This window comes from Bombus vosnesenskii, unplaced genomic scaffold (assembly GCF_011952255.1).
Source record: "Bombus vosnesenskii isolate JDL3184/JDL3185 unplaced genomic scaffold, Bvos_JDL3184-5_v1.1 scf7180000013264, whole genome shotgun sequence".
NCBI classification, from domain to species: domain Eukaryota; kingdom Metazoa; phylum Arthropoda; class Insecta; order Hymenoptera; family Apidae; genus Bombus; species Bombus vosnesenskii.
Window position 1 is genome coordinate 6,422,311 of NW_022882924.1, and position 21,535 is coordinate 6,443,845.

The 21,535-nt window shown below is 40.4% G+C and overlaps 3 protein-coding genes and 1 long non-coding RNA gene across 7 annotated transcripts in view; 3 read left to right on the forward strand and 1 right to left on the reverse strand.

The window, feature by feature from the left end:
* The first annotated feature begins 47 nt into the window (after positions 1 to 47).
* On the forward strand, positions 48 to 1,919 carry LOC117235383 (death-associated inhibitor of apoptosis 2-like). 3 transcript variants are annotated; one of them, XM_033497367.1, is made up of 4 exons: positions 48 to 487; positions 790 to 1,388; positions 1,487 to 1,571; positions 1,702 to 1,919. In XM_033497367.1, exons 2-4 carry the CDS (start codon positions 1,029 to 1,031, stop codon positions 1,887 to 1,889), a joined length of 633 nt encoding a protein of 210 aa, XP_033353258.1. In that variant the 5' UTR covers positions 48 to 487; positions 790 to 1,028; the 3' UTR covers positions 1,890 to 1,919. The 3 variants fall into 3 exon arrangements, with proteins under 3 accessions (XP_033353258.1, XP_033353242.1, XP_033353250.1); XM_033497351.1 differs by having other exon boundaries at positions 49 to 487; positions 1,699 to 1,919; XM_033497359.1 differs by lacking the exon at positions 48 to 487 and having other exon boundaries at positions 657 to 1,388; positions 1,699 to 1,919.
* Positions 1,920 to 2,437: 518 nt separating this feature from the next.
* LOC117235375 (spliceosome-associated protein CWC15 homolog) lies at positions 2,438 to 3,605 on the forward strand. Its single transcript, XM_033497337.1, has 3 exons — positions 2,438 to 2,715; positions 2,866 to 3,175; positions 3,272 to 3,605. Exons 1-3 carry the CDS (start codon positions 2,585 to 2,587, stop codon positions 3,512 to 3,514), a joined length of 684 nt encoding a protein of 227 aa, XP_033353228.1. The 5' UTR covers positions 2,438 to 2,584; the 3' UTR covers positions 3,515 to 3,605.
* Positions 3,606 to 4,042: 437 nt separating this feature from the next.
* Positions 4,043 to 10,373, reverse strand: LOC117235410. Of its 2 annotated transcripts, none has more exons than XR_004493666.1 (3): positions 9,591 to 10,373; positions 7,999 to 8,216; positions 4,043 to 5,844 (listed from the first exon to the last, which is right to left on the reverse strand). It is a non-coding gene; the product is annotated as an uncharacterized LOC117235410 (long non-coding RNA). The 2 variants fall into 2 exon arrangements; XR_004493667.1 differs by lacking the exon at positions 9,591 to 10,373 and adding an exon at positions 8,280 to 8,790.
* An 813-nt stretch (positions 10,374 to 11,186) lies between these two features.
* LOC117235366 (protein 60A) overlaps positions 11,187 to 21,535 on the forward strand; it is a 41,651-nt gene continuing 31,302 nt past the window's right edge. The window contains exon 1 of the mRNA XM_033497326.1: positions 11,187 to 12,524. Within this exon, the coding sequence (XP_033353217.1) occupies positions 12,071 to 12,524 (454 nt within the window). The 5' untranslated portion in view covers positions 11,187 to 12,070. The remainder of the gene's footprint in view (positions 12,525 to 21,535) is intronic.

Genomic DNA, 21,535 nt, shown 5'->3' on the forward strand with positions numbered 1-21,535 from the left:
CGGAGTATCGACGAAGTTGTTCAATACGTGTTAAGGCAAAGCAAGTAAGGAATTGCGAGCACCTTTGATCTCGTCAAAAGACCGACAATCGCCCTATTTGCTCGTATCGAGACAGCCTCGCCTTGAGTGTACATATCATTATATATATCAGTGTCCGCTATGTCTAGATATTGTATACGATATGATACGTACACAGTGTTATATCAGTGCATAACAAGAGAAGTTCGTTGAAATGCGGGCCATACAAACGATAACGTTACACAGATACATGGTGGATAGAGCATGAGCCTGATAAACTCTATGAATTAAGAGAGGGAAAGAGAAAGTTGTCGGAAGTTCTCGTTTGTATGCGATACATAGCCTGCGTTATTTCAACGTTATATACTGAGAAAAGTCCACAATACTCCATCAGTTACGAAGTGTAGTGGCATTTGGAGTTCAAGTTTGGAGTTCTTCCCCCTTCCTTCTTTTTTATCAAATGTCGATGGTATGTTCCATAAATGTACAACACGATCGTACGTTCAAGGCGGCATTTATTTAAATATGCATATTCCATATGTTGCACGATTCCATTATGTGCAAATAGACTTATAATAGACAAATATATGCAATGTAGAAAATAGACTTTGAATTAAATTAAACTATACGTATTTTTATTAATAACATGAAACTGAAACTATGAAAAATACTTATGATAGAAAAAATAATTTATAAGTCAATAATATTTCAATAAAATTGACTCAATTACGATTAATATCCTATTTAACAATTGCAATTTTTTTTTCATAGATTTAGAGATGTTTTGAATATCAAATAGAGATATGTAAATGGGTATAAGATGATATTTCCATGGTTGATCAGAGATGGTCTGCAAGTTGTAGACTTATTTGCAATATGAATTGTGTTAATATAACAATTAGAGTATACTTTGGTACAGTTATACTGCCAAGACCACAAAGCAGAAATATATCTGGTTTTATGGTTTAGAATATCGACCTATATCTGGTCCTAATAACCATAGTTTTTCAATGGAATTACAATTATCAACTACAGCTAAATGTAGCTGTTTAGGTCTAGGAAGAACTAAGAGTCCAGTACATCCTGAATATGCTAGTTATGATGCTAGACTACACACATTTGCAACATGGCCAAAATCTATACCACAAAGGAAGGAACAGTTAGCAGATGCAGGCTTTTACTATATTGGAAAAGGTGATCAAACTTTCTGTTACTACTGTGGAGTTGGTTTAAAAGATTGGGAACCAGAAAATGATCCTTGGGAGCAACATGCAAAGTGGTTTTCTAAATGCTGCTATTTATTAATGGTTCAAGGGCAAGATTATGTAAATAAAATAACAGGTCAGGATATATCTCCACTTTTTAAAGAAGTAAGCACATATTCTTATATTCTTAACTATATATATTTTATGTCATGTATATAATTAATAATTCCATTGCACACTTATCTACATTATATTTATTTCAGGAAACAGTGCAAATTGAAGGTGCAGACTCTGTAATATCCAATGATAAAAGTAATACCGATAAAAAGGCTAACTTAAAGGAAATTAGTAAGTAATAAAAATACAAAGAAAGATTGATCATAAATTGAATTAATTGATTTGAATTAAATCCATATACATATAATAAATTTTATTATATATTTAATTTAACGAAATGTACTGTCTACTGTTGTAGTAACTTTGAAAGAAGAAAATAGAAAATTAAAAGAAGCTCGTTTATGTAAAATTTGCATGGATCGAGAAATAGCAATTGTATTTTTACCTTGCGGACACTTAGCAACTTGTGCTTACTGTGCATCATCTCTTACATATTGCCTAATGTGTCGACAAGAAATTAAAGCCACTGTTCGTACATTTCTATCATAAATCGAATAATAAAATATTAATTGATGTACATATTATTAAATTTTCTTATACAAATTTAATAATTTAAAATATAAAAATATATATGTATAAAATTATATTTTTTGTATATTTTATGAAAATGATGTACATATATTATTGTATTTGTAATTTAGTCCTATTAAATTAAGCCCACATAGTGAAAGAAACAAATTGTATAATAATAGTATAGTGTTTACCAAACAGAAAACTGTGTTACTGCTATTAATGGTTACAGTAATAATAAACATATAATATTAAATATTACGATGGTAACATACCGAACGATATAACGCACGAGCCATTTTTATCATAAATTTTTCTCGCAATTACAATCACGATCATATACGTGCTGTTGTTTCCTTTTTACTCGTTTCTGTTTACTCCTTGCACTCCTTTCCATTCGAATGTGTAGCGGCTTAATGACAGCATCTGTCGCCGGCTGTAGAGTGACGTAGTGGTCGCTAGATACGCATGCGCGTTGAGGAATTTCGTGTTCTGCGCCATGCGGCTAATAAAGAAACTAAAATGTAACAGTTTACGCCATCTCCATATACGGTACGAATTGGTTTGATTCAGACTTGTTGGATGATCAGCTGTGTTTTGAAAACTTACGAAACATATTCAAGAAACGAAGATTGAGTTTTACATCGAAAAGTACTGGCTAATTTTCAAACAAAATGACTACGGCCGCGAGACCCACGTTTGAACCTGCCAGAGGAGGACAAGGACGTGGTGAAAAAGATTTAAGTGCAATCTCAAAACAATACAGCAGCAGAGATTTACCGTCTCATACAAAATTGAAATACAGGTATTATATTGTACTTTATAATATTTTCAAAAAAATTTATGTACTGTGATCTTTATTTAAGATATTTTATGTAAGTTTTTTAATCAAGCGAACAAACAAACATAACCTTACTTATTTGCATTTGCCGAAATTAATGAATTTCATTTGTAGGGAACATGGACAAGGAACAATCGAGGAATTGCGAAACCGTGATTTTCGCAAGGAATTAGAGGACCGTGAACGTGAGAGGGAAAAGGATAAAAGTTCTAACCGCCGTATGATAGAACCACCTAGAGAAACGTCCACGACAAGTGCTGCTAAAAGGCAGAAAATTGATCAAGTACCTACAGCAAGTTTAGATGCAGATGATCCTCTTGACGATGATGATTCAGAGTCAGAAAGTGACGAAGATGATACTGCTGCTCTTTTAGCCGAATTGCAACGTATTAAGAAGGAGAGAGCAGCGGAGCAAGCTAAGAAGGCAAAGTTTTTATATTCATGTTTACATTTGATATGTAAATTCAATATTATGTTTCTTCTAAAGCTTTTACGTTATTTTATTTTCTTTATTTTCCAGGAAATGGAGAAAAGACAGGAAGAGGAAAGAATAAGAATGGAGAACATACTTTCTGGAAATCCTTTATTAAGTTATTCTTCTCAAAGTGGAAGAACAGATATGAAAGTCAGACGAAGATGGGATGATGATGTTGTATTCAAGAACTGTGCTCGTTCGGAACCGAAAAAGAAGCACGATGTGTTCATAAACGATTCGTTACGAAGTGAATTCCATCGTAAATTTATGGAAAAATACGTTAAGTGAACGAACTACCGTAAGAAGTATATCGTATTGTATATAGTTTTAAGATAATGTTATCATACTATTTATAAATGTCTCGTACTCCAGACTGCAATCGATGATGCTGATAGTTATTCCAAAATTTCGGAAATCTTACAAATTTAACATCCATAAACATTAATTTCATACACATGTGTTATTAAATCATACACTTGATTTCATATATTCACATACATCTACGAATATTCGATTACGAAATTCATCGTATGAAAATATGAACAACTAAGGCAACCGTATCGTTCGAGTTTAAAAACAGAAGGTATCGTATTAGGCTCTTTTATCATTTTCTTTAGATTCTGAGATCCAACTAAATTCGATGCTGGCGATTCATCTCCAGGAGGACACTCTAATAACTTCACAAAAAAATCATTGAATTCTTTGTATGCAAAAATAAGCGTACAGATATTCAGAGTGAGAGGGAGGGGGAGAGAGTGAAAGATAAAGAAAAAGAGAGAGAGAGAGAGAGAGAGAGAGCAGGGTGTGCCAGAGTGGGGTGAAGCGGATTGAGGTAGCGTGTATCGGTCCGACGGAGATCGTTGATCGTGCGAGAGAGAAAAAGATAGAAAAGAGAGAAAGCTGGAAGAACAGAGGGAGAGAAAGAGAAGAAACTAGCTGAGTGTGGTGGAGTTTGTCCAGGCAATGTAGGTACGTGTTTCGGTAGCGGTGCGATCCGGCCTCGGCGGTGGTGGTGCTGACGGCGGCAAGCGCGTGTAAACCGCTGGGTCAAGTATAACCGGTCCCAGGGTCCCCGGAGCAGCCGGAGGCAGCAGGCAGTCTACCGGTACGACGCGCAGCTGGTTATCGCTGGTAGACTCCCTGGCACCGACCTGGCCAACTAACGCAACAGGGACACACGAGAGGCCGGCCCGACTCGACAGAGAGACAGAGAGAGAAAGACGACCGTTCACTGGTAGATCGCTTCGAGATGATTTCTGAGAAAAGATATGTCGTACGTTACGGTACGAGCGATCGCTTCTCTGTGTGCTTGAATTCGTCATCGCCGATTCTATCCTTTTTGACTTCTTCTCGAACTTTCAGATTGGTTACGGGAACCTAGTTTCCGGTCTCGTTCAAATACCATTGTTCAGATCTATTCCTGATCAACTGCGATCCTTGTGGCGTTCCGTCTCTCGTCGTGTTAATGGGCCGTAATTTCGGCCAGGAGAGTTTTTCTCGGTAGATGCCTATCGTTTGTATGCAACAGCGTAAGAATGAATCTAAACGGAGTATTTTGTTTATTTTATGATAAATATATTATATGGATGTTGTATCGGATGCTATCCTTTTGGACTCTCTTCCAAAAAATCGAAATTACCGTATGATAATCAATTTTATAACTCGATCAAAATTAATAAAATGAATAACCGAGTAAAATTATAATAATTATTATCATTCGCTTTACCTATTAAACCTACTTATATCACGTAATAATAGTAATATTGAATTAAAGCTGACGAGTGAAATTGTCTTTCGCATTTTACGCGTTCGTCCATCGATTAAAGAAGTTTCAAATTTACAACTTTGTCTCGTACAAATCTTGTACAATTTCAAGTGTACAATCTATCGTTAGTTTTGCCGGACGTAAATATGACTTTTCTAAAAATGCGACGAAAGAAGAGTGAAGTGCGCTTAAGAAAACGCAATTGTAAATAAAGGAACACGCGGTCGTACACGGCGCGCGTTAAAAATGCACAGTCGTCGAGTTTTCTTCAGGAGGATAATCTCCGAGGGAGGGATTTCCCCGGTGAACGCACCTCTGGATTCTGCAGCGGCCGATGCTCGACGGGAATTCGCCCTGAGGGCACTCTCCCTTCCTCTCTTCTTTCCTCTCCTTCTTTCCCTTTAACTCTCTTTTTCTCCTTACCTCCCTCCCTCTTTCCTCGCACACACTCCACTCTCTCTCTCTCTCTTTCTCTCCTTGTCTCTGTCTCTCTCTCTCTTTCTCTGTCTCTCTTCTCTGCTGCCACATTTTTTATTTACCTCCTATATTCCTCTATTTACTTTATTTATTCCGTTGCTGTTGGTCAGTGGAGAAAGAGAACGTACTGGACGAGAGAGGAAGAGAGAAGTAGAGTGAACTGCAGCATCTCTTGCTTTTCTCCAAGAGTTTCATCCACGGACGTGCAGAATGACGATCCAGGGCTGTAAGCTACCAACGTTTTATTGGGTGAGCCGGTATGCATCGATAATGGTATCTCCTTCCCTCACCTTTGCAGATACTTTCAGGATTATCTCTGTGGAATTGAGATCCGAACATTGCGGAATAAACGGACGGTATGCGTGGTGTCCGACACCTGTAAGAAGCACGTTGGTATGTGCTTAATGTTTGTCGCACGCAATCGGCCAGGTTGTTTGCGCGAACGTGTAAAACTTTGCTGTCGTAGCTATAAAAATGAAGCTGTTAAACCGCCGTATTACGTGTACTCTTGTTGCTGATTCTTCATTTTGGGAAATTTTCTCGTCGAGCAAACGTTTCTATCGTACTCGTTATACCTTTTTGGTAAATAATTCAACGTAACGAAGCAACGAAATTCGTTGTAGTATTGCAGCGACGTGGCGATCGGAAATCACACACATACTAATACATGTTGGGTTTTTCTTTAAGTACAATTTCAACTAAAGATAGAACGATCACATATGTGTATCTATTATGCAGATTATTTTTTTCAGTCGTTGCAAAATATGATATCTATCTTATTTAATATTCATAAATATATCATAAGCGAATACAAGCGAGAAACAATTATATTTCCAGCCCTAATAAATTCGTCTTTGGAGCTAATTAATTTAGATCGTCTCCTCGTGAGATGCTTATTATCCAGTGTTTATAGAATACCAGAGAAGTAATAATTTATTTATAAGAGCAGATAATAGAAATACGTACAAATAAATTGTTTGAACTTCGTACGTTTATAAAATCGTTTCTTTGACACGACGGATCAATACCGTTGCATCGAGACGATGTATTTTGTCAAAAGTTTCGCAAGAGCCGAACGAATTCCAATTATTATTCGTTTATGAAGTTATCTCAATTAATGGATATAATTCATTCGCGAAAGATCCACGAAACGAACGTTGGCGCGTTAACGATTTGGTCGACGATTTCAGAACAAAATCGCAGTTACTGTTGGACGTTTCAACAAAAATCACAGTTACACTTTCTCGTTAGAGCAGCGCCGTAAGGCCGTGTCTGGATAGAAAGGAACGGGTGGTTTCGAAGTAAACAAATAAAATCTCTTGATACCAAGTTTAAAAATACTCGCTAAATTTCTATTTGCTCGCGCATTATTCACTGGCGAGAAAATCTATTTAGATAGGTGTAACACGAAAATGTTAGGTGGTATAGGTAAACATATACATACACACATCTGTATGTACGTATCTTCTAGAAGCCGAAACACACAGTCAAAATCGGACCTTCCCTTTTTCCTCTTTCTTTTTTAATTTCGTTTTGTCAGACTGCAAGTGTCTACCAACCGAAGAAATTGTGTCGAGTAAACAAATATCTCTTACAACAAACTGGATATTGTAAGCCTTGCGCTGGCTTTATTGGCAGATTAATGATACTACCGTCTCCGATTCGCTTTCACCGTCGTCCGCCCACCCCGACCCCTTCTACGTTTATGGCCGGTTGCGCATAAATATGACACGCGACTTATTTTTTCTTCTGTGCCTCTATTAAAAATTCTCTATGAGAACACGATACTCGCGATCGCTGATTTTTTCGATCGTTTAAATTCACTCGAGGGGACAGGTATACTTAGATGGTTCGTAAGGTGGAATTCTTTCCAGTTGTTCGTCTTCCTATGCCGAGGAGCGCAAATGTTTTCTTGTTGACTTTATGGGCTGTAACTTTTGCAAAAATGTTTGTAGCGCTTTAGTGGTTATATAGTTACGAGCTACTTAGAACGTTTTGCATGATGATTTATGATAGCCGTATAATTCGATGTAACGTAGGTACAGTTTCTTCTAATAAACAAGAAATTGAATAGAAATATGTACGTAATAGATTTCATGTTGTAGGTAATTTATGACGGAGAACGAATTGTTTAGCCGGACACGTAAAAAATTTATACTAAGAGCTAATCATCGCCTGTTCTCGTATTACGAGTCGTACGTTGATACGTTCTAAAAATCGGCAATTTTTCTTTCAAACACGTATGTAAATAATCGTCAATCGATAAAACAGACATCAAATAAACGATATTTTTCGAAAATCCTCTGTACGATCTATCCTTTTATGCAATTTCAGTTTAATAAAAAAAATGATGTTTTTCAAAAAGTCCACCGTATACTACCTTCGCGTATTTTCCCGTTAACTATCTTTCGTATCTTCGCGTATCATTCGTCCGTGATCCTCGCCAATTTTCTGTACGACGAAATCTTCGATCAAAATCGTCACATGTAACAGGAGATCTGACGGCGGAATACGAGGCGCAAATACGTACGTTCATTGTCAGCATGGTGAAATTAACGAATCGCCGTATATCAAATATTTCTCTCACGCTATCTAAATCGAGGTACCGAGTAAGACGAGGCGTTTCCAAAAATAAATATCTCCAAAGGTTGAATGCCATCGAGGCGCGCATCTTCGAAAGGAATTTCTCGTACGGCCAACTTTCGTGTCAACCGCTGCATACCGTACCGCTGTGTTACCTGTAACAGCCTGTAAACAGATTCTTCGCCGTCGTTGTGCATTAACCGAGGCAACCTCTATTTGTCGTGCAACCTGTTACATCCGTAGGCTTTCAAGCGAATTTTTCACGCACGCGTTCTTCCATTAGCTGGGCCGGAAACGAAGGACAGTTTTCACCGGTGGAAAGTATCGGCAGCGGTTACGGTGCAGCGCGGTTATCGGGCGGAAATTGTGGCGCAACTGGTCTGGATGGCGAGCTGATAAAGATCCAGGGGGTTGAAAAAGTGGAAGAATGTTGAGGTTCGGTCGGCCGCCATCGCATGCCGTTTCTTCGCTAACCCTGATCTCCGGCACCACGTTAGAGTGCCGAGTAATACCAACGATCAGGGCTGGTGAACGCCGCCTACTTCTTCGGCAGGGGCGGTCCTATCTCTATGACCCAGGGACGTGCAAATGTCTTCGAAAATTCAGTGGATCGGCCCGGAAGAAAAGTTTCCTCGCGAAAACCTATACGAATTGCGAATCGTTCGTTTCGTTTCTTCCTATCTTTTCGTGTTATCGATCGGTTATTGTACGCATATTTAATTTGTAAAATGTCTGCCTTTCATTTAGTTCTCGTTTTGTATCGTTTCTTTTTTCTCTCCTTTCGTTTCTTTTTCTTTTTCTTTCTTTTTTTTTTTTTTCGTGTAGATATACGAGTGGAAAGTTATCTTTGGCAGTTTCACGATTATGTATGTGGTGATCGTAAAAGCGAACGAGGAAAAGTGGATATAATTCGACGCGTTGCTGTACTCTTTCCCTATTACATATGAATCTGTTCGAACAGTTCGAACGAGGAATCTTATTTTCTTTTTTTTTTTAACGGCGATCGTTACACTTCCGAAAGTTGCGCGTCCATCTGAGAAGAAGCGAAGAAATTTATTTCGCCCGGTGAAAGCAACGAATTCGTTCTTTTTTGGAGCGTTAAACGACACCGATGTGTCGTTAAACGAGATGCGTTCCGTTTTACGCAATCGTTTAAACAAAACGCGTTTCATTTTATAATCGTCGTTTCAGTTACTCGTTGGTCTATCGAAAAAAAAAAAAAAGAAAAAGAAAGGAACTGGTTTTTGGATTACAGGAATTGACACGACCAATTTATCGCTAAAAATTTATATTATATATATATATATATTACTATTTCAAAGAAGAATATTCTTCTTCCGAAAGTTTTATTACGTTTTTTTATCGAAGTAAAAGAAAGCAAATGGAAAGACGTCGCTACGGAATAGCGAATAGAATAAAAAGTAAAGAAGGAAAAGATCAGTTAAAGATGTCGTATAAATATATTCAAATTAAAACAGTAGATAGCACGACTATTACCAGAGATGATCCGTAAATTAAAGTCCAATTTTTCGGAGTTACCTAAATCTCTTCCTTCGTTATAATCAACGTCCAAGCCACGTTCCATTGCCGTGTTTTCCCTTGCATTTGATATTTTTAACAATCGAGCCACGCACAAAAAGGTCGCGAGCGATCCCCAGTGAAAGTAAATCAAATTTACAATCGTCGCATGCTCGCAGAGTTGTGTCGAAGCGACTGGTTGCAGAAATTTTGCGCGTCGTGGACGTACGTACTTAAGTACGTACATACTTAGATTAAATGCTGAGTGTTAGCTGCCGTTCTCCGTGTTCAAACAACATCAGCCTTCCATTACGTAATAGTTACATTGTAACACGCGTCCGCGAACCTCTTCGGAACCTTGCAAACATCTGGTATTACATGCAACATTCCATGAATGCCGCGTTAGGCGTGCGACAAGCGTTGTACGCAACGCCATAATACACTCGCGTGTATACGCTTGGCGAACAATCTAATCGTGAACAGAACATTTTCACGTTACCATCGGCTATCCTTCATTTTCGCGGCTCTCTTTATCACTAGCATCTCCGTCACGGCGATACGTTCTCTCTTGGATATGGAACGTTATCGCGAGACGACATGCGGTTTACAGAACGATCGAATGCTTCGATACTTTCCCCTTTTCTTATTTAACGTGTTACACGCACACGCGTCTGATCAAACCTCGTCCTGTTACTTAATAGTCGTCGAGTGGACCTCGATACCAGGACGATCGTTGCGTACGGTGACACTTTGCCAGTTAGTCGTACAAGGTCCGGCGTTCGTCAGCATTTCGCTACATTTTTTCATTTTTCGCTTCGTTCGAAACTCGTTTTCGTTTTCACGACTTTTACCGCGATATCTCGTTCGTAGACTCGGTTAAGCGCGGATCGCGCCGTTTCTGGTCCGATGATCCTACGATACAAAAGGAAAATCAGAGAAGAGAAACGCAGAGAAACCTGGTGGGACGTTTTGGCGCGATTTCCTGACGATATCGGCGAATTAACGGTCGTGACAGTCCGTAGATTTATAGATTCTTGTTGCATACCCAGCTTCTACGAGAGTTTATAATTTCACGTTTAATAAAACGATCGACTAGAGCTTGTAAAACTCGCAAGATTCACTTACAGAACTTCGTTTGTCCCACTACCAAACGTGTTACCGTTTAAGAAAGAGAAATTACACCTACATACAAGCTACGCTAACTAGAAATCGTCAGCGTGGGCAACTTGAAACTTATTCGCAAGATAGCGCGATCGATATTGGTCGAATGGTGCAAGAGGGTTGAGAAAAGAAACGAAACGAAACGCGGAGAAGATCGAAACGAGCGAAGAAACCAACTGGACGGCGGAAAAAGAGGAAAGGATCAGTATGTACGCGTGGCTACCGGCGCGGCGTGGCAAGGCAAAAGCAGTGCGAGGTGAGTCGAAGCGAGGCGAGGCGAGTTGTGGCGAGTGGCGGTGAGGCGAGGCGAGGCGCGGTGCGGCGAGGCGACGCGAGGCGAGGCGAAGCGAAGCGAGGCGAAACGAGGCGAGGCGAGACGCGAGCGAGCGAGCTAGAGGCAAAGGCAGAGAGGAAGGTAAAGCGAGGCGTGGCTCTGTCGGAGGAGCGGTACGGCCCTGGGAGGCGGTGGTGAGGCCTCGCGGAGGAGCAGCGACGACGAGGAGGTGCACGGCACGGGCCAGACAAACAGACTGGCACTGGCATCGCGGGAGTCAGCGGCAGTGGTCACCGCTGGTCACCGAGACGGTCTCGAGAATCAGCCGTGTGCGCGTTTCGCGAACATGCGCCCCGTGTATCTTTTAAATCGCTTCACGGACAAAGTGCGCGCTACTATGTGTCTTTTTATCGATCCTCGATCGCAGTAGCGAGAGGAAGCACGGAACGGAACGATCGGATAAGCTTCGAGTGGATCGAGTTCGATCGAGCGATACTACGCGTGGATACTTTGAACAGTGGCAAGAGAAAAGTCGATCAGTGTTGAGGTCGGGGAATATCGTGAGACGAACTACTAAATAGACGGATAAAAGTGTCGTCTGTTTCGTTACGTTCATTGTTAATTTAGCGAAGAACGACTTGGACCGAGTGATCGAAACGAAGAAAGAGAAGAAAAATCGTACTAAGTAACGGTATAAGAGGGAGAAGAGGCGAAAGATAACGAAAGAAGTTTGACGGTATTCCGTAAGTTGGAGGTTCGTATAGTGGCGCGTCGAGACGATATAAGGCGGTATATAAGAAGATATAAGGAGAGTGCGCGGTGTCGTCGCATAGCGATCCGGGGACACATCGATCGATCAGGATCGATCGATTCCGCGGCATCTGGATCGCGGCTCGATCGCCTCGGCGGCGGTCCCACTCGGCGTCCACGTTGGTGGCTCGATAGGAACGACGACGACGACGACGACGTCGTCGTCGTGCGAACGCCGACGTAGGAGGAGGAGGAGGCGGTGGCGTAGGGGAAGGTGGTGCTGGTGGAGGTGGTGGTGGAAGCGGCGGGAGGTAGAATGGTGCCTTCCGGCCCGTGTCGGTCTCGAGCGGAAAGACGCGCTGAGATGTCGCCGCGCCGTCTCGCGCCCCTGCTGATCCTCGGTACGATCCTCGCCGGGCTGACGAGCACCGCCGCCGCAGACAGGATGAGCGGCCTCTACGTCGACAACGGTTTCGACCAAACGATCGTCCACAGAGTGGTTAGCCAGCGGGAGAAACGCGAAGTCGAACACGAGATATTGAATCTTCTTGGATTACCGGATCGGCCAAGGAATACGGCCGGTAGGCCGCCACAGGTCAAGAGGTCGGCGCCCAAGTTTCTCTTGGACATATACAAGAATGCTCTCGGCGAGGACGAAGACGAGAAGCCGATCGGCGAGCAGCAACGTAGGGCCGGCGAGTTCGACCTCACCGGTCAGGATCTCAGGGCCATCGACCAGAGCGACGTCATCATGACCTTTGCCGCGCACAGTAAGTCATTATTCTGTCTTTTCCTCTCTTTCTCTCTCTATACGTACTTACATTTGTACGTACGTATAGGCTACTGTTGCCTGGTGTGCCGTGTGCCGTGTGCGTGCACACGCTTCTTTTCGTTTGTGTCATCGCGTTTACGCGGCTCGATCGTCATTATTACTCGTAGTCGTTGCGTATGTAAGTTTCTCGTGTACGTACAGTACGCGTACGTGGACGTAGGAAGAGCTTGGCGGAAGGAGAGCCGACATTTGTCGTCAGCGACGACGTCGTCGTTCTAATGCTCGAGATATTCTGGATGACGTCTCTTTTGTCTCTCATGGCGTGCCCCAACCACTGTCGGAATCCATTGGAATCAGTCAGAATGAATTCTCTTCTCTCGGCCTCGGAGGTTAACAGGTTCCGCGAACGCGTTTTCCGATGGTATGCGTCTAGTTTGCGTGCCGCGCAGGCTGCCGTCGAGATCTGATTTTCATTTCACGCAGCCTCTACGGGGACGTAATCCTTGTTTAGGCCGCTACGTTTCTAATCGTACTATAATTTACCGTATTCGTCTAATCTTTTATAACGCCGTGTATCTCGCAATTTACATGCTCGTGTATCTTTGAAACTTTTTTCTTCGTTCGACACTGTGCTATTCAATTTTCCTACTATACCAGCGCCAAATAATTTATCTATAGCAATTATAAGTTGTAACGTTGTCAGCGAATTTCCGATTACTAATTAATTGAATAAAGAAATGTTGTTAAAGTTTCGTTACAACACAATGCGTATCTCGCTAAGTTTGTAATTAACAGCGATAATTTATATAATTTATGTAATTTATGTTATCAATTGACACGATTGAACGTATCAAATATGATAATTTGCATTTACTTGTTTGTATCTCTCAAAATGGATACACGACGCCTAAGGTATATTTTTTGAAACTCAGTGTCGAGGGAAATTAAGAGAGAACGTGAATAAAAGAAACACAAAGAATAACGTTAACTCGCTGACTACCAATTTACCTAAGTAGATTATCTCTGATTAGTTTTCTTATTTTTGTACCGTTAAAGGTATGCTGATCGTACTCATTTCATTATCGGGCGAGATAAAATGAATTATTCTTTGCTAATTTTGAATTTCGCGTTGGAAAGCTTTGGCTGCGAAACCGTGGCTTCGACGAAAGGAAGAATCAACGGCGGAAAAGCGAGAAATGGTGGAATTGGCGCGAGAACTGGTTCTTCAATCGACGGATTTAGAATTCAGAGATACTTTAAAAATCATTTCACCACCGATCGATATAATTAACACACTGTATGAGTTTACTTCGGGATTATAAATCGCTTTACCAACTGGATTCTACCGGTTTAGAAGCAGTTCTCGTGGGTGTGAGCATTCTGCGGCAAGGAATGCTCGTCTAGCGTTTCTTCGGTGACTTTGGCAGATCCTCTGCTGGTTCTCGAATATCGTCCAGCGAACAACCTGATCGCGATTATCCAAAGACTCGTTCGGTTTCTCAACGTGTTCGCTACGGTTGATTTTCGTTAAAAAACACTTGGAATTTCGGTTATTTTTCGCAGTCTTACAGGATGTTGAAAGGAACGAGAAACCTCGTTCGACGAGAAACCTAAAAAATTATCTTGATACTGAAACAGCGAATGGATCAAAAGTCCTTGATTCGTCAAAAAATTGATCGATCCGATAGAACCGATGGCCCGTTTCATCGTGCGTTGCGTTTTAATCCTTTGCAGTTACCCACAAAAGTGTATTTCTTTATTCGTTATGTAGATTACATTTGACGCGATTTATGATGAGAATATGCATACAGCGATTATTACGACATACTGTGAATATTTATACGTATGCAAATGCATATTTATACAGAAAATTCTTGATAAAGTGAAACCTGGACGAAGGATGTTTTATCTGTAGAGGGTCTTAATTTTCACATTTCGCGAGATAAGTTTCCTACGTATTTGTCGTTATATGCTTCTGTGAGAAGACTATTGTACCTTAAAGTACATTGCTTCGTAAAGTACTTCGCGTACTTTCGTCGTAACTATTTTGTAAAATTGAATATTATTTATAGCGAACTTTTGAAGAAACCTACAGTGAGAAGATATTGTGTGTAGCTAAATATTCTACGTTTTATACCCTATATCGGGTTTTATTAACGATATTGCACACGATTATTAAATAATATCGAGAGATGTATCATATCGCTAGTAGTATCGAACTAAGAACGATGCCCAAGAGAAATTCCAAAACTGTATCGCGAGTCTGAAATTTGAAATAGTGGATGAACTTGCTAAGAAGCGAACAGAAGTCGTAGAATATGCTTTCGTTATGTTAATTTTAACCGATCGAAGTCGCCGATTAATCAAGGCTGAGAAATGTTTACAATTTGTTGGAATTTAAATTATAGTCGTAACGTGCAGATAACAAAGAATCTTATTACTGTAACACTCCAATTTTCAATATTCCATACACTCGTTGCGTATCTCACGCATTTTTTCCATACACCGACATATTTCTTTCGACGTACGTTCATATATTACATCTTCATATGTCACGTACCTTATTTGCATACTGTGACATATATTTAGTGCATAAGTACGTGCAATCCAGTGATTAATCACTTTCTAGAATCGTGTAAATCTTACAAAAACCCACATTCGTCGTTATCTTTTGAAATATGCAAAATACCAGTTAATCGAGTAAATAATCGTTCCCCGTTGTCGTAACGCGAAACGTAGAATTGAACGAAAGAAATGTAAGAGAAATTATAGCGATTATCATCGGTATCCTGTTAGGTTACGATATATTACGACTAGATCCTACCAGTTTAAAAGTAGAACACCGATTTCCGTGGTTGTTCTGTGGGTTCTCGTCCCATAATATCCGCCAAGGAATAGTAAACTGATCCATGCCGCGTGTACGTAAACTGAAAAATGCGCGTGGATTTTATCGTATATCTTAATTGCCATTGAAAGGATATTTTCACTTGTGTATTTTATTACTAATCAGTATGGCGCGTGTAACGTTTGAATATCGATCATTTTCATCCGAACAGTCCGCGTAACCAGCTCCTGATTTTTTCCTCCTGATAACTAATGCAATATATTTAATTACGATTTTACGACAATGTTTCCCATTTAATTATTTCTTAACATGAAATACGTAGTTCAATTTTATCCAAAATTGTACATCACTGACCGAGTACGCGATAAGGTATTCGGAATTCAAATTTATTTTGCTCGGATTTGCCGGAGATCTTAAAAATAGAACATCGAGCAGCGTCAGTTCGTTGCCTAAAAATAGATATTAAAAGTAGTCCGATAACATTGATTTTCATATACGGGTTATTTATGTTAATGGCAGTCAGAAGGAAAAAGAAAGAAATGCATTTCCATTGGTCGAATCCTCTGTTTGCGTTCTCTTGTTGTCGCGTTTCAGACGCGAACCTGTTTCGCGCAAATCTGTGCTTCCGCATGCATATTCATCGAGAGTCGGAGAAGATAATAAAATTTGAAGGCATATCGATTTCTACGAAGCCGTGACGTCACGCGAAAAACAGTATAATTTCACAAGCTACGAGTTAAGAAAACACGTTCAACGTCGGGAATTTCATTAAGCGTTACAGGATTCTTCCGAGATAAATTGACAAATTTATGTACGATCGATCGATGAAAAGATTCGAAAATTGATGTCTTATCCGATAAAGCATTGCCTCCGCTTCGTTCTGCTTTAAGTAAGGCACATCGAGCTAAAAAGCATGGCAAACACCTGCTGAAGAAATTTCAAATTGCGTTTGAAAGCTGCGAACAAGGCGTGAAATCTCGGCCTTAATCAAATTTATACTCGCCCATCGGAAATTAAATTACAAAATCGCCACGAAGAATTCAGTTGTTAAATAGAAGATATCGGGCAAATATTAAATCGAACAGATTATATTTGAATAGGTATTTTTAAAAACACTTATCAAAAAGGAAGCTTCTTGCTTGTGAGATAATCGGAGAATTATCGACTCGATTAACTGGATCGATTGGAATTCATTTCTAAACTTCATCGTTTGTTAAACTGCTTAATGTCGCAAGATCTGCGTCTCTAAGGTACCGAAAGGATCGGCTGCGACTATTAAAAAGACTGATGCATTCACTTGCTAAATTATTTGTTCATTTAGCATCTTGTCAATTGCTCGAATTATATACATATTTGACCAGGTATTTATGAAAATACATATTTCCAAAGAATTTCGGAAATATGATCTTCTTATTCAACAATGCGAGATTTGAAAATAAGTTTCATCATATCCGTTTAAAAATATCACTGACGAATCTTTTTTTCAAAGTGAACGTAAGAATAATACTCGAACGATCAGCGACGCTGTCAAGAAACAATATATATCACCTAATTAGCAACAAAATCTGTAACAACAAACGACCAATATCTTAAACATGTCACTCTATACTCCGACGAATTCGTGAGCAGCCTGCAATCCGAGAATGCCGATTGAAATTTCCACCTGTTCGAACAATCGGCGACAATGTCAAGGAACGATATACTTAATCAGCAACGAAATGCGTGTCAACTATTCGTGTAACAAACACACCACAAACGACAAGAATACGAATAACTTGAACAACGTATTGCATGCTCTGGCGAACTTGTGAGCAACCTACGACACAACGATGCTTCGATCGAAGCTTGGACCTACCCGAACAATTGGCAACGACGTGAAAGAACAGCGGATTGGCAAACATCGACGAATCTTGCTATCGAAATCTTGAAATTTCAAGGATTACGGAAAGCCGGAACGGCCGGCTGGAACTTTCTATTCGAGGAGATATTTCCCGTAAGGTTCCAACAGCTAACCGTTCACGTAGACCGCCCATTGTGAATTCTTCGACCAAGTCCCGGACATAACTCTTCGGTTATGTCACGCGCGTTCGGATGATCGAAATCGGTGCGGATGTTGTGGAAAAACAGCGGGGACAAGAACAGCCAGGCAGTTTCCACTTTCGTTACTATCGACTTATGCAAATGGGCCTCATCATAGAACTTTCTACTCGGCCGGAATCTCTTTTCGTCGCCGTTTCATTTGGCCGCCGCCACCTCTCTCTTTTCCTATCGTTGCTTATACGTTCAGTATCGTGAATTCTTCTAGAAAGTTCGAAGAAGATAAATTACAAGGACACCACGAACACGTTCCCGATGTGTGAAATCGGACGAGGGGACGTCAGGCCGGTTGTAGCAGATTCGTGATCACGAAAACGATCCGAGTCAATCGAGGCTAACGCGTGAAATTGCCACGTTTCTGGTCCGCTTTTATTAGGGGACCGGGCCATCCTGCGCCCAATTTAAACCTCGAATTTTCATACACGATACCAGTCTACGTCGTTTCAACGTTGTCTCAGCTCCTTCTCCATGCAACGTTATATAAATACTTTGTCGAGATTGATTAAATCACGGAGTGAGCGGTTCGAATGGTGAGAAAATTTATATATTTAAACGTATATAATATTCTACCTTGTTCTGGATTAATTTTCCATTAGGAAATTTTTATTTTGCAGTGGACATAGTTTTGATTCGTTACGGGATACTTATCCATCCTTACCCGTTGAAAGCGTTGATGTTGTTTAAGCTGTTTAATGTTACACAGCCACATAAGGATTTCAGTTCAGAGTTATAAGAGGTCAGAAAGAAATGACTAGTTGCCCTCGAACGAAAGCTCGCGTATTCTGGCTCGTGGTCGTAAAAACGAATTACTAATCCTAAAAACTAAAACGCTACTTGTCCTTCGATGTACGATTATTATCACCGTATCGTTAATTACCATAGGTATTTAAATCGAGACTCGGTTCTTAATCATTCGAAGAATGGATCAATTATATCTTATATACTTGTATAAAACGTGATTACTATTATTCGTAGAAACCAACTACATTTCCATTTAAATCTCTACTTAATTTACGATTATTCGAGAAATACCGGCGACTCTATATCCAAATTAAGACGCTTATCGTGACGCTCGATTATTCAAAGAGATCACTGACAATAACATAATTGCTTTTCAGAATACCATCAATCACTGTCGCTCGCACGATGACGACGATTACCCAAATAGATCGGTAACCATATCCAAATGAAAATTCATACTTTAACCTAGAATTATTAAAAAAGGAGATCGTTAATTATACTTAAATGCAGATAAAACCGTTTAGAAATCGTTGCGTTAGCTCGGCATACAGCGGTATCGAGAGATATCACTGTCCGCGTTGGCAGTAAATTATTCATACGGGATAAATCTCGCAGTCTGACATATTCGGTTCAACGAACCTCGCAAAGGGGAATTCCCTACCTCGGAGGAGAGCAGCTCCTTTCCCGAAAGACGGCACACAGTGGTATCGTAAATTGTTTCGCGTTCGACGATCGTGACACGAGTGGAAGGAGAATGGTAATTTGTGACGAGTGAATGAATGAAGGACAGGTATTTCTCGGAATTCAGCCTTTCTTCGATGCAATTTCGTCCCCTTTCCGTGAAATTTAAGGACGCGCCTCGCGGAAATCGCCTGCCGAACACGCGAGTAGATTCTCGCTCGTCACGCGCGAAAATATAGTCAGAATTTAATCGTTTCATTTAATTGTTGTCATACGCTTAACGCCCGATTATATCGAGTTATTACGTTCAAATATTTCGACCGGTTAAGCCTTTCTAACGAAACATTATTCTCTTGGGAACACGCTTTAATTACGATGGCCTAAAGGATTAGCGGAATATGTAAAGTGAGATACTCGTCGGAGTAACTGTAAATGAAACGTATGTATTAATTAATGCTCCGATGCTGTTAAACTCTACTGTTCTTTGTAGATTCATCCGATACGGAAGGATACCATCTTATTTATAGATTCGAAATATACGAAGAAACTGTTACGTGCTTGCGTCACTTAACTCTATCTCGTTGGCTGTTTGTTCGTAAAAGATTTCTCCGATCGCTTCGCATTTTTATATTCTATAACGTTCCGAGTGGAAACGATATTCCTGTATAATTATTCAGAACGGTTGTATGCAAAAATTTCCACCGGCCTTAGATCAAACGAAATCAATCGTATCTTTCTGCATCTCGTTCCCAATATTTTCAGCCACCGAGCTAAAGCACTTTCACGCCGTATTACGTTTTCCTCTACGTTAGCCTCTACCTAAGGGGAAGGTTAGGGAATATACGGTTCAGAAAAGGCGATGTTTCATTCGCCTGTCGCGAAGAAGATTCCCGGAGAGATAAGATTTTACCTGGGACATAATCCACCGAAACTGTTAACCGTGTTCGTAACTGAAAATATCAATGGGAGAGCCGCTGTTCGTAATAAGAAAGAAATATGGAAATTATCGCTTCGGTTATCGCGATTTATTTTCATATTTATTCGTCTTTATACGTTGAACGCATGTGGATGTGGTATTTGGTCGATGTTTCCGTTTGTTCGTGTAACGAATGATTTTCATCGGTGCCAAGCCGATGAAAATTCGAACAGTTAGTTATTGACGAGAAATCAGGGAAATAAACGATACATACGCTGAACGAGCGGTTCTTCGTTGGCGGATTGATAGAAATCTGATATGATAATTAGGAACGGAAGGAATTTTGTAATTAACATGCAAATTAGGAAAATGACTGTGTCGGATCAGAAAAGTGGCTGAGAGATTAGCGCTTTTTTTCCTCCTCTTTTTTTTTTTATATTCTATCTGCTTGAAAATTTAAATTGCCCAGAGAAATATGCTCGTTGTATCTCCGATCGTATTTATGTATATTTTATCATTGTGCTCGATAAATACATAAGTAAAGTACATAAGTTCTTGTATACGTGTTTCTTCTGTGCTCTCGGCTATACAACAGGCTTCGAGAAAACGTTCGATTCGACGATAAATAATCCGATTTGAATGTAATTCGATGTCAGCTGACTTTCGATCCACGATGAATTAAAAAAAAAAAAAAAAAAAAAAAGAGAGAAAAAGAGAAGAGAAATTACCTCCGGCACACGATACAACGATTTAACGTAAACTGTAAAAACCGCGCTCGATCTGTTACACGAGCAATTTGCAAAAGCGAACGCGTTGTTATTTCTTCGATTCGCGCTCATTAGACGAGCGGCGAGCTTGTTGTGCTAATTGACACACGCAGGAAGCGAAGCATTCGCGCGCGGGACGAGTCGGTTTTGCAAGTTTCCCGATCGTGCAAATTTATGCGGACAGTTGCCGGAGGCCGTGCGGTTCGAGGAAGACTTTTTTTAAAACGAGTTCGTAGAATAAAGGCATAAAACGCGAAAGTGACGAAATTGTAGTCTGAACGGGGAGAGGTGGGACCGATGATCATCGCCGATGTTGGATCTTCGTTACCTGACCTTCCCCCTGCAGGCTCGGTGCACATCAAGATGCAAATACGAACGAGTTTACATGCGAGCGTTCGCTCGAGTTCGAGGTCGTATGAATAAAGCGACGAGATAAACGCGGAAGGCTGGGAAATTGATAGTTTTGCATAGCTGGTATTCGCACGAAAATTCCGTAGAAATTGTTTTATAGTACACAACGGATACGCACGCCTGATCTAGCGCGATAAACATTAATCCATCGAATGGCGTTCTTCACGCTTCGCCACCTCGCGTTCATCCCGAGGAATTATGCTGCATCCTTCCAAGAATTTTTGAAGGGTTTTTAAAAGAATCGCGAAAAGATTGACGCGCTGAAATGGAGAAATGATTGCTGGGTAGAATAAGAAGTTTCCTCGCTCTAGCTGACGCAGACGAAAAGGAGGAATGTAAAGCGGAATCGAAGCCTCGCGTTTATCTTTCTCACATCGAAGAGAAAAAACCCATTCGATCGGTCGAGACAATTTCAATTGCTGTGTGTTTTGTACGAAGCTTTTAAGAAGATGTGCTTGTACTTTTCCGAGTAAAGACGCGTCTAAAAATTTCAACGTTTGATAGGTTTCTTGGAAACTCAGTACCCTCGGTAAATTTTCAGGAAATACGAT